Source organism: Pelophylax lessonae, assembly GCF_965119305.1.
Source record: "Pelophylax lessonae genome assembly, chromosome: 2".
NCBI lineage: Eukaryota > Metazoa > Chordata > Amphibia > Anura > Ranidae > Pelophylax > Pelophylax lessonae.
This window is the reverse complement of record NC_138769.1, coordinates 408237075-408253043: the sequence shown is the minus strand read 5'-3', so window position 1 is coordinate 408253043 and position 15969 is coordinate 408237075. Positions and strand designations below refer to the sequence as shown.

The 15969-nt window shown below is 39.2% G+C and overlaps 1 protein-coding gene across 1 annotated transcript in view; it reads left to right on the top strand.

Annotated features, from left to right (window-relative positions):
• The window catches only part of P2RX1 (purinergic receptor P2X 1), a 168997-nt gene extending 155762 nt beyond the window's left edge, over nt 1–13235 (top strand). The window contains exons 11-13 of the mRNA XM_082244978.1: nt 5379–5474; nt 9268–9393; nt 12607–13235. Coding sequence (XP_082101104.1) covers nt 5379–5474; nt 9268–9366 — 195 coding nt within the window. The 3' untranslated portion in view covers nt 9367–9393; nt 12607–13235. The remainder of the gene's footprint in view (nt 1–5378; nt 5475–9267; nt 9394–12606) is intronic.
• The last annotated feature ends 2734 nt before the right edge of the window (nt 13236–15969 follow it).

Below are 15969 nucleotides of genomic sequence, written 5' to 3'. Positions count from 1 at the left end.
CTTGCAAATATATTTGTGACAGTTGGGCCATATCTGGCTCCCTTTCCCACACCCCTTTTTTGTACATAAACTGTTTTTCATGCCAAAAAAAATTTCCTCCCATGGCCATTTCTAGTGCATTTATCATAAATTCTACTTGTTTTCTTTTTCATTTTATTTTATTATTAAGAACCCATTTTGTGGCATGCAGTGAATCCTTTTGTTTGATATTTGTATATAGGGATTCCACATTTATGCTGTCTAGTATACAATTTTAATTGACTGGTATATTCTTGATTTTATTTATTAAATCCCAAATTAGTTGGAGAAAGTAATCAAAATATTCTCCAATTCTGGAAAAAAGGGAATTTATTACATTAATTATGGGTCTCCCTGGTGGTTGTGTTTCGCTTTTGTTGATTTTTGGAACTTGGGATACTATGGGAGTCTTTGGGGCATCCGGTATTAGATAGCGGCCTTCTTTTTTGTTTAATATACCCTCTTTGGTTGCCCCCTTAATTAGTCTAGTTAGTTTAGCCTTTAGTTTGTTGACTTGGTTTCCTTTGCGTTTTTCATATATATCTTTATCAGAAATTAACCTTTTTAGTTCTTTATTCCCTTTTCTGCCGTCCTAATAATTATGTTATTATTTTTTTCCAACTTCTTTATGCCTTTTCTAATGTTTCTATCCAATTTGATTGGTCTAATGTCAATACCTTCTATTTCCTTTTCCATCATAATTTTGAAAACTCCTAAACACTGGTTGTTACTTGTTTTATGGTTGAAAGTAGATTGATTCCTAAGACCTTTTTATTGTGTTTCTTCCTGGGTGGGGACCACATTTTAATCTGCAAAATGTTTCTTTATGTTAATATTCCTAACAAATTTGCGTAGGTCAATAAAAGTTTTAAATTTGTCCATATTTCTTTATGGGGCATATTTTAAGCCTAATTGTAAAACCCTTAAATTCCTCTTCTGTAAAATGTGAGAAGAAAAGGGATAGTAAAGATTACCAACAAGAACAGGTGCATAAATGGCAGGAAGAGAAGGAGGAGATTAATATAGACTCTAGAGCAATGGACAATATAAAACAAGAGAAAGAGCTTTCAGAAGACATTGGCCCATACTATAATGAGATCAAACATTAGAAAAGATCCTCCCCAAACATCCTTAGTTTATATACAGACGCCTACTCATTCTTAAAAATAGATTGGTTAACATTATTCCTGATCCATCCAAAAAACAGTCACATTTTTGGATCAAACGGGTTATTTTTAGATGTGGGAAATGCATGACATGCAGGACGTGTAAAGGCAGTAGAAAAACTATGCAATTTCAATCAAACCAAACAGGAGAAATGTTTGAAATAAAAAAGTTCATCATGTGCAGTAGTACCCACATCACTTATCTTTTAGAGTGTATATGTTGGGTCACAGTATGTAGGTAGAACTATAGGGAATTAAGGATTCGATTGAGAGAACATCTTTAACAATATAAAAAAAGGATTTAAATATAAAAGCCTTTCAGAGCACTTTAAAAAACATCACAAAAAAAATCCCACACAATTCAAAGTAGATGCCATAGATAAAATTGAGGACCATTGGCGTGGTATAAACAAAAAGAAGGCGGTCTCACAAAATGAGACATTTTGTATACATAAATTGGGATCTTTGACACCAGCAGGTTTAAATGTAGAATTAGACATTACCGGTTTCATACATAATTGTTAGGAATTGTTTTTATAACAATTATGAATTAATGATTATTTTTTTTGTGATTGGTAGGGTTGTTACTGTAATATAACTCCTATATGTTTTTTATCTGCCATCTAGTTTGCCAAGCTGCCTAAACAAATTAGCATGTTGGGTACAATATATATAGAGTATTATTTGCTGTTAAAGTTTTTTTTAATTTTTTTTAGGTTGTTCAAATAAATGGGTATGTTAGTCTCACTATGGGGATAAAATAAGAAAAAATAGTAGGATTAATAGAAAAAAAATGGGAAAGTCAAAATATTGATCTACGGGTGAACACTGTTTCTCAATCATAAACCGGTGGTCATGCATGGGGCTGGCAGAAGTTATGATTGAATGTAGTAGGAGGGTTAGCTAGAGTATTGATAGGGACTTGTGATATAAAAAATCGATATGGCATCGGCAACACTCCAGCCTCTGATGAAGCTTCCTGGGTGGAGCGAAATGCATTAGGTGACAGAGACTTCCGGTGAAGTCACTTCCTGGATTTGGAATGCAAACCGTGGGTAGTACAGCTGTCTTACACGCTTTTAACAAGAATGTGTAATGTGAGAGGAAACCTTTTACCTTAGTAAAAGCTTTTTTAAATTGAAATGGTATTACGCAATGAATCTCCTATTCTCCTCCTATGATAATGTTTTACCAATGAGAAAGGGAGAAAGAGCCAAGGAATATCTATAAAGACACAGGATTTTTTACTACAGGTGATATTTTCAAAGCTAGTGAGTGAGGGCCAGAGAGGAAGGGGAGCACAACACTTCCATCACCTTGCTATATTTCATTGCACGGATTGCACTTATAAAGAAATAATTACGGCACAGAAGATTCACAGCACCTTATGAATTTATGAACTTTTATTTTATTTTTCAATGTTGGAATTTTCATGTAAAATTATTTTCTATGATATTGTATGAAACTTTATGTTTCGTTGTTGTCAACTGTGGCAAAAAAATAAACATAGAACACAGACAGCGCAGAGATTTCACCACAAGTGTTTAATATTGTTTTGTTCTATAAGTAGTGCTCTTTCAAAAAGTTTACTTTAAAATTCAAGGTCATATGACCTGATATTAACAAGTACAAATCATGTGAAAAGTTATTTTGAAGTTGATCAGCATTCAATGCTAAGGACATCTTCATAGTTACATAGTAGGCGAGGTTGAATAAAGACAATAGTCCATCCAGTTCAACCTGTGTAGGTGTGTGTGACTGTAATCATCTAACATAGCCCTCAATCTCCTGATCCTTGAGATGTAAGTCTAAGAGTCTTTTGAAAGTCACCATACTACCCGCAGAAACCACCTCTTGTGGTAGACAATTCCACAATCTTGTAGCCCTAACAGTAAAGAACCCCCCACGTTGCCTGAGGTTAAAACGCTTCTCCTCTAATCGCATTGTATGTCCTCGAGTCCTCATGCAATTCCTTCGAATGAACAGCTTTTCTTCTAAGCTGAGATCCCCATTAAGATATTTATAAATTGCTATCATGTCCCCTCTCAGACGTCTTTTCTCCAGGGAAAATAAATCGAGCGATTGCAGTCGCTCTTCATAGGTAAGGTCCTCCAACCCCCTAATCAGTTTAGTTGCCCTTCTCTGGACTTTCTCCAGCTCCAACACATCCCTCCTGAGGACTGGCGACCAGAACTGGACAGAATACTCCAGATGCGGTCGGACCAGAGTTTTATAAAGTGGAAGGATTATAGTCTTATCTCTGGAATACATCCCTTTCTTTATGCATGCTAATATTCTGTTGGCTTTGGAAGCTGCCGCTTGGCATTGCATGCTGTTGCCTAATCTATCATCAACTAAGACTCCCAAATCTTTCTCCATTTTTGATTCCCCCAAGGGTTCCCCTCCTAACGTGTATTGTGTTTTTATGTTTTTGGTCCCCAAGTGCAAAACCTTACACTTCTCCACATTAAACCTCATTTGCCATGTCGTTGCCCACTCCGTAATTTTGTCCAGGTCATTCTGTAGGATATCTGCTTCATGCTGTGCAGTTATTGCCCTGGCCAATTTTGTGTCATCTGCAAAAACTGATAACGAACTACTGATCCCTTCCTCAATGCTGTTTATGAATAAATTGAACAAGGTTGGTCCCAGGACTGAGCCCTGGGGCACCCCGCTTACTACCTCAGACCAGTCTGAGTATGCGCTGTTTATTACTACCCTTTGGACACGGCCTTTTAGCCAATTCCGTATCCAAGAGCAAACCCTGCTGTCGATACCTGCAGACCTTATTTTATAAATTAAGCGCTTGTGGGGAACTGTATCAAACGCCTTAGCGAAATCCAAGTACACCACATCCACTGGTCTCCCCCTATCTAGCTCACAGCTCACTTCCTCGTAGAATGCTAAGAGATTGGTTTGACAAGAACGCCCATTTGTAAACCCGTGCTGGTTACTACTGATGATGTTGTTGTCTTTAGCATACTCTACGATATAGTCCCTTATCATCCCCTCCAAAAGTTTACATATTATTGATGTCAGACTGACAGGCCTATAATTTCCCGGGATATGTCTCTGGCCCTTTTTGAATATCGGAATCACGTTAGCCTTCCTCCAATCCCCTGGTACATCTCCTGTCCTAATACTGTCAGCAAAGATCAGGAACAGTGGTCTAGATATAACCATACTGAGTTCCTTGAGCACTCTCGGATGTACGCCATCCGGGCCTGGTGATTTGTTTGTGTTAAGTTTATCCAGTCTTTCCCTGATTTCCCCCTCTGTTAGCCATAGTGGCAAGTCCTGTGTATTACTACTAACCATACAGTCATGGTCAGTGTACCCTTCCTTTTCCTGCGTAAAAACTGACGAGAAAAAAGAATTCAGCACGGTTGCTTTTTCAGTGTCCTCTGTAACCATCCTCCCATCATCGTTAATTATGTGTGCAATATGCACTGCCCTAGTTTTTTTGCTGTTGATATATTAAAGAATTTTTATCTTCAGGATAAAAAAAAAACAAAAAACAAAAAAAACAACAAAAAACTCAAAGTAAGAAATGTTCTAGGAAATAAATGTGTTGTAAATAATGGGTGGATTGTAAAAAAAAAAAAAAAAAACTTTGCATAGCAGTTCGCCCAGTGAAAGATCCTGTACATTAGTTCTATTCAAATGGGGGAAAAAACAAATGTTCATATGCTATTTCCTGTGCTAGATGTATGTTTTTCATTCATTTAAAAAAGAAAATACTGAATTTGGCTACTAGATGGCACTAAGTATAAGTGGAAAATCTTATGATAATTAGTAGCATCCATTGGCCAAATGCAGTATTTTCTGTTTAAAATCAATGAAAAACAATCATCCACAATGGGAAATTGTCTAACATTTGATTTTTGCCCCATTCACACAGAACGAATGTATATGCAGTTTTACTGGGCAGACTGCTAGGTATGCTTATTTTATAAATACTCCCCTCAATGTTGGTGTGCATCTTTAATGCTGCTCAGCGATGCTTTTGTTTTGTACAATTTCTTGACAGGCTGTTTAAAAAGAAACCATATATCCTAAATTAACATATATTCTGCAGGACAAGGCTCAAACATGAGTATAGAGAAATGTGCAATGAAAACATTGCAGTATATCTTATGAAGCTTTACATTTTTGCATTTAATCTGAGTGACCTGATATTTCTTATGTCTTCAGGCAACTGTTGTTTGTGACCTAATGCTATTGCATGTCCTTCCCAAACGGAATTACTACAAGGAGAAAAAATTTAAGCATGCAAAAAACAAAGAAAAGGTAACTAACTACATTAGATGGCTAATTAATTTTTTTTTTACATTAGAGGTGTCCTAAATGGGTACATTCACAGTAAATATGTGCTAAGAAAAATATGTGGTCTGCCATTGCTGATTTCTCCTTGTGAAAAAAAGCTAGTTGCCTGACTGTCCTGCTGATCTAACTGATGCTAAACAAGTATGGAAATTGCGAGTTCTGACTTCCCTTCCTACATAATTGTTCTAGGTCAGCAACAGCAGTATACTTTTTGTCTTACAACAGAAACCCTATACCAAAAGCTATTTGAAGATGGTCATTGCTGACCTTAATTTGAGAATCAAAGAAAAAATAACCAGCGGCACAGTTACATAGTTACATAGTTAGTGAGGTTGAAAAAAGACATCAGTCCATCCAGTTCAACCTATGATGTGTGTGTGTGTTTGCTTTTAACCGTACATTGTGTACCCCTGTATGTTGTGGTCTCCAAGGTGCCCATCTAATAGTTTTTTGAAACTATCAATGCTCCCTGCTGATACGACTGCTTGTGGAAGAGAATTCCACATCCTTACCGCTCTTACAGTGAAGAACCCCTTACACATTTTAAGGTTAAACCGCCTTTCCTCTAGTTTTAGTGAATGACCACGTGTCTTATTGTATCTCCTCTCTCTGAATAGTTTGTTCCTTATGCTAGGGTCGCCAGTACAGTATTTGTACATTGATATCATTTCCCCCCTCAATCGTCTCTTCTCCAGAGAGAATAAGTTCAGTGCTTGTAGTCTTTCCTCATAGCTGATGTCCTCCATTCCCCTAATTATTTTTGTTGCCCTTCTCTGGACTCTTTCCAATTCCAGCACATCCTTCCTGAGGACCGGTGCCCAGAACTGGACAGCATACTCCAAATGTGGCCGGACCAGAGTCTTGTAGAGCGGGAGAATAATCTCTTTATTTCTGGAGTGAATCCCCTTTTTTATACATCCCAGTATTCTGTTGGCTTTGCTTGCAGCGGCTTGGCATTGCATGCCACTGCCAAGCCTGTTGTCTACCAGTACCCCCAGGTCCCTTTTCATCCTAGACTCACCCAGAGGTTCCCCCCCTAGTGAGTAGCTTGCTTTCTGGTTTCTGGCCCCCAAGTGCATTACTTTACATTTTTCAACATTAAACCTCATCTGCCATGCAGTTGCCCACCCCGTTATTTTGTTCAGGTCCGCTTGTAAGGTTTCCACATCCTGTACAGAAGATATTGGCATGCTTAGTTTAGTATCATCCGCAAATACTGAGATTGTACTAGATATCCCCTCCTCTAGATCATTTATGAATAAATTAAACAGGATTGGTCCCAGGACAGAACCCTGGGGGACCCCACTTTCCACACCCGCCCAATCCGAGTACTCCCCATTAATCACCACCCTCTGGACTCTCCCCTGGAGCCAGTTCTCTATCCAGGTACTCACCCTATGGTGCATACCTACCTTCCTTAGTTTGTACAGTAAGCGTTTGTGGGGAACGGTGTCAAAGGCCTTTGCAAAGTCCAGATACACCACATCCACCGGCTTACCTTTATCTAGGTGGCAGCTCACTTCATCGTAGAAGGTTAATAGATTGGTTTGGCAAGAACAATTTTTCATGAATCCATGCTGATTACTACTAATAATACAGTTTTCATTACTAAAGTCTTGTATGTGGTCCCTTAACATCCCCTCCAAAATCTTGCAGACTACAGATGTTAGGCTGACCGGCCTATAGTTACCCGGGATACATCTCGGCCCCTTTTTAAATATTGGTACCATGTTGGCTTTTTTCCAATCAGCTGGCACCATACCCATCTGTAAACTATCCTTAAAGATCAAAAATAATGGTCTGGCAATCACCTGGCTGAGCTCTTTAAGAACCCTTGGGTGCAAGCCATCCGGTCCCGGTGATTTATTTATGTTAAGTTTCTCTAGTTTAGTTTTAAGTCTATCTTCTGTTAGCCATGGCGGTATTTCCTGAGGTGTGTTGTTTAGTTCGGCCTTACAAGCTAGGTTTGTGTAGCCCCCCGATTCTTTTGTGAAGACTAAAGAGAAGAAATTATTTAACACTTCCGCCTTTTCTCTGTCCTCAGTGGCCATATTTCATTTGTCATCTTTTATGGGGCCAATGTGTTCTGGCCTCGCTTTCTTACTGTTTATATACTTAAAAAACTTCTTGGGGTTCTTTTTACTCTCCTCCGCTATGTGTCTCTCGTGTTCTATTTTAGCCGCCCTGATTTCATCTTTACATTTCTTATTACACTCTTTGTAATGCTTAAATGCTGCCAATGAGCCCTCAGTCTTGTATTTTTTGAAGGCCTTTTCTTTAGCACTAATATACCTTTTTATGTTGGAGTTTAGCCACCCAGGGTTTAGCTTTGCTCTTTTAAATTTGTTTCCCTTTGGAATGCACTGGCCAATCCCCTTGTTAAGTATGCTCTTGAAGCACTCCCATTTTTCCTGGCTCTTTTGAAATTCAGCGTCTTAATATTACCCTTGTGCTTCCTATTACTGTACTTAATACTGAAACTTATTGACCTATGGTCACTGTTTCCTAAGTTCTCCTGTATTTCTATATCCGTGAGCAGGTCTGCATTGTTAGTAATCAGTAGGTCAAGTACCGCATTGTTTCTTGTCGGTGCATTCACCATCTGACCCATGAAATTGTCCTGCAGAACATTTAGGAACTGCCGAGCCTTGGCTGAGTGTGCGGTTCCTTCTGCCCAGTCTATATCTGGATAATTAAAGTCCCCCATTATAATGACATTTCCCATCCTTGCTGCCAATCCTATCTGTAAAATGAGGTCCACCTCCCCCTCCTCCCTCTGGTGGGGGGGCCTATAGCATACGCCCAATATTACCTTCCCCACCGTGCCTTCCCTTTGAAGCTCTACCCATAGGGATTCTGCCTCGTCCTTAGCTCCATTATTAATATCATCCCTAATATTTACCTGTATACTGTTCTTAATATACAGACATACCCCTCCCCCTTTTTTACCTTCTCTATCTCTGCGATAAAGGGAATACCCCTGAATGGTCGCCATCCAGTCATGAGAGCTTTCAAACCAAGTCTCAGTTATCCCCACAAAATCTAAGTCCTCCTCAAACATCAGCAGCTCCAGCTCTCCCATCTTGTTGGCCAGGCTTCTGGCATTGGTATACAAACCTCGTAATTTTGACCGGTTACAAATATCCTCATTTGATGTTTTTAGGCTGCTCTTGTGATTTTTGTAGAATCCCTTGTAGGTAAAATGTTATTGTTCAAGACAACAACAAAGACCCTATCTGGGATCTCCTTCTCAGACAGGCTTCACCAAAAATTTTGCTTGAATGTTCAGGTTATCAAGATTAAGCCCAATTTTGGGTGAAACGCGTCCAAGGAAGAGGTCCCATGCAAGGTTTTGTGCTAGTGTCTGGAACAATAAAGTTCTACCTAGCAAGGGGTTTATGGTGTTTTGCTAGTTCTTTTAAATAATGTACAGTGTTGTGGGCATAGATACACCATTGTCCAGCTTTGGCACCCAACAGCCAATGAAGCACACAACTTGGGTGTGGCATAAAAATGGTTTCTGATTTCTATTGAAAATGTCAGTCTCTGGCTTCATTACTTCCAGAATCCCAGAATCACTGGTCTGGAACAAGCCTACAAATCAGTACTGTGCAGTCACAAATCTTATCTGCTGGCTTAATCTGGGAAAGAAGGGTTTCCATGACATAAAATTCTAAAGGCTTATTTTATAGGTTGTTTGTTTCATATACACTTATTTATATTTATCTTCTGCACTTCTTACTTCTCTCTACATCAGAACACTTTAAATAAAGAAGACGGGGTGGAATATTCAAATAACACTCAACAAGACAACTCCCAAATCTCTGGGATTCCTGTAGCAACTGCTGCCAGTTAACATCTAACCAACGTTCAACAACAAAAGGTAATTATATTTAATATAATTAAATTGTATCTCTAAAGATGGATCAAAGCATAATGAATATGCTACCAAGTAATATTTATAATAATTAGGTGTCTATTTATTAATATTTTCACTCAACACTTTCACCCATCATTCACAATTTTTTCTAATGGAATGTGTTTTTTTTTTTCTCCTTTCTTTTACCTTGTGTTTCATTGAAAGGTTTTCATGTGACAGCACTGAAGAAATTACACTTTGCTACAATGTAAAGTAGTGAGTGTACAGTTTGTATAACAGTGTAAATTTGCTGTCCCCTCAAAATAACTCAACACACAGCCATTAATGTCTAACCTGCTGGCAATGAAAGTGAGTACACCCCTAAGTGAAAATGTCCAAATTGGGCCCAATTAACCATTTTCCCTCCCCAGTGTCATGTGAGTCCTTAGTGGTACAAGGTCTCAGGTGTGAATGGGGAGCAGGTGTGTTAAATTTGGTGTTATCGCTCTCACTCTCTCCTACTGGTCACTGGACCTACTAAGATATAGCAGTCCAAGCTTGTTTTATATTGATTTACTCCAATTTAATAAAGCTGATTGGAAGAATTGGAGCAAGTCTGTAGAATTACAGCTTAAAGCTGAGTTTCAGCCTGTTTCAGATTTTTTTTTTAAATCACCCCCCTTATAGTCGCCAATTATGTACAGTATTTGAAATCAGCATATGCTGCATCTGTTTTCTGTGTCATTAAAAGTATTAGTTCTCACTGTAGCCTCGGGATCCAGCAATTGTCCATCCTGCGTGTGGGCATCTGAATCCACTAGGAGTCTCTTCCGGGATAAGGTGCTGCTGGCTACCCAACAAGCACCTCCCCATCTCATGCATGTGCAGTGGGACTTTATCACGGCGTAGAAAAGGAGCCTAGATTTGCGTAATTCTGGTTTAGAAGTAAAGCAATGCTAGCCGCAGAGGATGCTCATTTACTCCTGGAATTGCTTACACTGGTATCCAAGGAGCCAATGCGAAAAAGTATATCACAAACTTTGCCACGGCCGGGTTTGGATGGAAGTAGAGCTTTTTTAGAAAAAAGGTTTTATATATTAAAAAAAATTAAATAACACTATCCAAAAGGGAATGATGGAGTGATCAGCAGCACATGCAGATTTAAATGCAAATTAGGGTAGACCTCTGCTTTAAAGTCACAATAACTAATGGTAAAGAAAGTGTTATGCAGGTGCAGATGCAAGTCTAAAACTCCCAACTGCAGCCTCCTTTGGCAAACCCTGGTAACTTTCACATTGTGACCAATGGAGCTTTGTTATGCGTTTCATACTTCCAGTGTTGGAAGTTCATAATGCCGTATAGGTAGTAGGGATGAGATGTGTGGGGATGGGAAAGTGTGATATAGGATGCACAAAAACACTTTTTATATTAAATATTAAGTCGAAGGCTTGCAGTTCTTTCCTGTTTAGTCCACAAAGTCTCATGATAGTTCATACAAGCATCGGCATAAAAACACATAGGTCTTGGATTTCCAAAAATCAGTAGGGATAGCTAGTACTTTCTAAAAATATAACATGGAGAAAGAGCACACCAACATTGTGTAGTACAAAAAATAATATATTAATAAAGCCTACTACCAATATTCACAATACAGCAGCTTGTGTCTGTAGCACCCTCCTAGATAGGTGCTAAGATTAGGTAGATTTAGTTCAAGCTCACTGTGTTCAGTAGAGCTGTATTTTTGTGGTTAAATAAATGTAGCTTGTATCACTTTCACCACCAGTGTGGTTGTAATTGCTGTGTTAGGTAAATTTAGTTGTGCTCAGTGTAATAAGTACAGCTGCTTGTGATTAGTTAGGTCTGTTTAGTGTTTCTGTTGCTGCTGGTTTGATTGTTTACCCTGTTTTACCAGGAAGCAGAAGAAATAGGTGTGGAGCAATGCAAATAGCAGTATGAATATTTATACAGCCCTAGCCAGTCCTAGAGAGGGTGGCCCCGAGGATGCAGGGAGTCTGTATAAATACTCTGAGACACTGAGCTGTGGGGTCTTTGTCTGCAGAGGAAAGTCCAGCCTGTAGCACTTGCTGCCCTCTAGGGAGCGCTGCAATGGGTGGGTGGGTGACCTGAGGGCCTGGAAGCTGCAGAGAGCAGACTGAGGGGTTGTTATCTGAAGATCTAGTCTGGTATCACAGGAGAAAGGTGTCACATAGATGTTGGAAAAAGGCAACCAACTTTTCTTGGACATTTGTGAGTACAGACTGCTGTGAGAGACCTTAGAGACTTTTGGGCTGCTTCCATCCCTCTTGTGCTAGAGAGTCAGTTGTGTGTTGTCTAAAGGGGACATTGACTGATGTCCTGAAGAGCTCAGTCTTTCTAGTTTTGAAAGACTTTCTGCCGCTGGTTCTGCCTTGCCACTCTATATGTAAGTTATTCAGTCTGCAAGCGGTTAACCCTTGTTTTTTTGTGGTCCTTTTTGACACTTCGGTTTGCCATGCTGTTGCCCACCCCTCAGTTTCAGTTTTTTTACTTGGTATGATTCATAGTCCATGAAAATAAGTCCTGTTTCCTGTGCTGTACAGTTAAGATATTAGGAATTTGGAATTCATGAGTGTGGAGTGTACACAAAAGCCTACCTGCATCCTAAAGTGCAATGTCTGGGCTTTCAAAAACTCCTCAATAAGATTGGACATTATCACACAGAGGGTAGAGTGGGACATGTGTTCATGCAAATAACAGTCATGAGATTTATAGAACTGCTGTGAGAGGCATACTAAGCACACAGGTAAAAAGTATGTTGACAGCTATGCTCTAAGGCAGTGGTCCTCAACTCCAGTCCTCGGGGCCCACTAACAGGCCATATTTTAAGTATTACCTTGGGGAGATGCAGACTAGAATACTGCAATCACTTAGCAGCAAATTATATCACCTGTGATGTAATTTAGTTATCTTGCAAACCTGGCCTGTTAGTGGGCCCTGAGGACCGGAGTTGAGGACCACTGCTCTAAGGTATGCATGTACTATTTATTTTTATTACAGTCGTTTATATAGAGCATGTTTTTGGTGTGTGGGAGAAAACTGTAGTACCTGGAGGAAATCAAGGCATGCACAGGGAGAACTTACAAACCCCATGCAATTATTTGTTCTTTATTTTTGTGTTAGCACATTTCAATCCACTAAATGAAAAAATCTATCAATTTTGTGAAAGCAAATTCTTACTATTTTCTTTCTATTTTTCAGGAGTTCAACAGCTGGAAAAATCTCTATATTTTGGTTATCTGGCTTTAAATCAGCACATTACCTGCTGTAGAATGGAATTCGTGGTGAATGCATACTAGATTTTTTGGAAGAACTGACTTTAAAAAAAGCACTGAATTAATGAAGAAATGCAAACATAATTATGTTGCATAATTATATTACACAGCTGTGCCAGCACACAAGAAGATGAAAGCTCCCAAAACTAAAACAGTACAACCAATAGATGTGCCATTGATATTTTGAACATCTCCTTAAAATATAATCTGTTAGATCAGTTCCATATATCTAGAAAGAAGATTTTACATGTCTGACAATCCATAACACGTTTTGAAAATTGATGTATGTGACATGACTAACTGCTATGGTGAACCGTACCGCATAAGGATAAAGATCCACTATAAAGAATAATTGCTTTCCAACACTATTCTTCCTTCTAAAAGTAACATCTGTGAGATGAAGGTATTTTCCTATTCAGAATATGATGTTCTGCAACCTTGTGCCCTTATGTGGCAATGGAACTTTTTGTTGCCTTAACCTTAGGTTTACAGTAGAGGGTGCATTATCCCTGTGTATATATTACAGTGAATATCTTACTATGCTAGTAACTGCCAAGAGAAAAAAAAAAAATCAGAAACCCTGTATGTGAATATTAAGACGGGTTTTTATTTTTTTTTTTTGGTTTATCATAGCGATATTAGCATTTATATCTTATTTCTAGGAACTTGTTTATACTGTATTCATACACTATAAAACAGGCACTATTGAAACAAAAGTGGAATTCCCAAAGCAATTTTCCAGGTTGGGAAGAAGGCACCTGTAGTGCTATCTATAGAGATTTATTTGGTGCACTATCTATGCAATTGGCAGTGCTTTCATGACTGTGGTTGCCATAGGTATAGAGGTGAATGTTTTGGACTCATGATGCTTGATTCATGCAGTTAGCAGTGCTTCAAAGACCAGTGGTTGATTTGGGTATGGGGGTTCTTGATGCACAGGTTAATAGATAAATGCACTTTAAAGCGGAGCTCACCCCAAAAGGGGAAGTTCTGCCCCACTTATGCCACATTTAGCATGTCATTTTTTTGGGGGGGAGTGGGTACTTTGTTTTGACAGGTGCCCGCTCCCACTTCCGCTCGGACCGTCTAGGCGATCTGAGCAGAAGTTATCCTCTCCCCCTCCCTCCCTGTAATCTTCTGGGACACACCACAGGTCCCAGAAGATTTCCCGACCATTGAGGAGGCGCAGACCGACTGGTGTATGCGCAGTGCGCACTCCACTGTTAAGCCCCAAGCTGTCACAGCCGGGTGCCCAAAGTTGTAATGCTGGGGAAAGGAGAGGGAGAAAATGGATTGTTCAGGTGGCCAAATCGCTGGATCGTGGGACAGGTGAGTGTGTGTTTAAAGGTCAGCCGCTGACTTTTAATAAACACAAAATGATTGGAGCTCCGCTTTAAGTGCAGACGCTTAGCTATTATTCTTTGCAGGCTGAATGAAAAAATAAATAAATTAGTTTCTCTACCTCACAAGAAATCAGAACCCCTCCACCCCCTTACCAACACACATATGCACACAATACGCTCACACCGCCACCGTTTTCTGGCGTCTGTTTATATCCTGTTGTAATGCTGAGGATTTGCTAATGCTCACTACTAGGATAAGGTCCAAGAAGATGAGAGACAGGATTTGCATTTCTGCATTAGGTTGATTTAGCAGACTTAGGGGGGTGATGACTATTAAAAGTGGAACCTACCTTGCAGTGGGACTACCCCCACACTTCAAGATTTCAAGGGTTACATGCTCATCTAGCTTAGAGAAGTAGAAAAATAACTTTTTCTTACCTGGTCCTCTGTGCTGCTACACTGGTCCAAGCAGCTTCCTCTCCCCTACACTCTGATGGTCACAGGTCCTCTGACATCATCATGTATAATGCGGGGCTCAAAGTCCTGCAATGGATGTGAGGACTCCAAGTTCAACACTAGAGTGTAGGAGAGTAGAGGAGAGCGCTGTTTGCCACGGTTGCAGAAATCAAGTAAAAAAAATGCTTTTCCGTGACCCTAGAAATAAACAAGCATTTAACCCCTGTAGTGCGAGGTAATGCTACTGCAAGAAAGGGTTTTGCCTTATCCTGGAGATCAACTTTAAACCCCAGTTCACACTGATATGATGCAGGAAACGCACAGAAATCACGGCGCTTCCCACATCGCACTGCAAAGCAATTGCGCTGTGTGCATCTAATCTTCTGCGGGTGTCAATTAAAGGTTAATGACACCCCAAAAGCAGATCACCAAATGCAGTACGTTTGCCTGAATCAGATTGCATAAGTATGAACACCCATGTAATCCGATTCCAGTGCGTCTAAAAAAAAACAAAAAGGTGCCTGCATATTTTTCATGTGGATGCAGTGCAATATGAGCCTTACAAAATGAATGGGCTTGAATCGCACGGCACAGAATTGCATGTTATTTGCACAGGAATCGCACCGCATTCCTGTGTGGATCCCATGTGATGTGACCGTGTGAACCGAGGCTAAAGGATCTGCACTCATAGTACAGTTATGTTTTAAGCTACAGCACATATCATTTTTTGCTTTGAGGTTACATGTGTCTCAAGCAGCAACAATGTATAAAACAGTCATTATATGTAGGAATACTGCTCACTACTATTTGTGTTTGAGGCAGAACTGAGAGTTTTTTTATATTTGTTTTACTGTAAAAACTGAAGGCAGCATTTTTTTTTTTTACATTTTGGATAGAGTAAGGAAGGGTTATGACCCTGTCAGTTTTTTTTTTTTATTGGTCCCATTGGGTAGATTTCCCTACACTTTCTGTCCCATAGCCACAACTAGAAATGAGAGGAAATCCCTCCAAAGTCAGGAATCCCTGGTTGCGATTATAATTAGTGTCCCCATTGTAAGATTGCCCCTTTATTGCCGTTCTGGTGACTATTCAAAATTTAGATTTTCTTTCACTTCAATATTAACAGTCACCAGGAAAAATAAAGAGGGTGAATATCCCGGGACGGGACACAAACAGCAATTAAAAACTCCCTTTCTAATCTAAAATTACATGTTAAAAAAATTGCCTTCATTTATACTTGAAGAAAAAGTGTAAAATCGAACCACCAAATACAGGCTACATTTGTAAAGGACTTCAATATCAATGTTGGATAGGTTTTTTTAATATATATATATATATATATATATATATATATATATATATATATATATATATTATCTACTTGTATATATATATACTGTGGATAGATTTATGAAAGACATCTAGCATCAGCACAGCTATAATCTACTTACTTTTTTTTACTCCTGTAAAAATTCCATACAAAAACACAT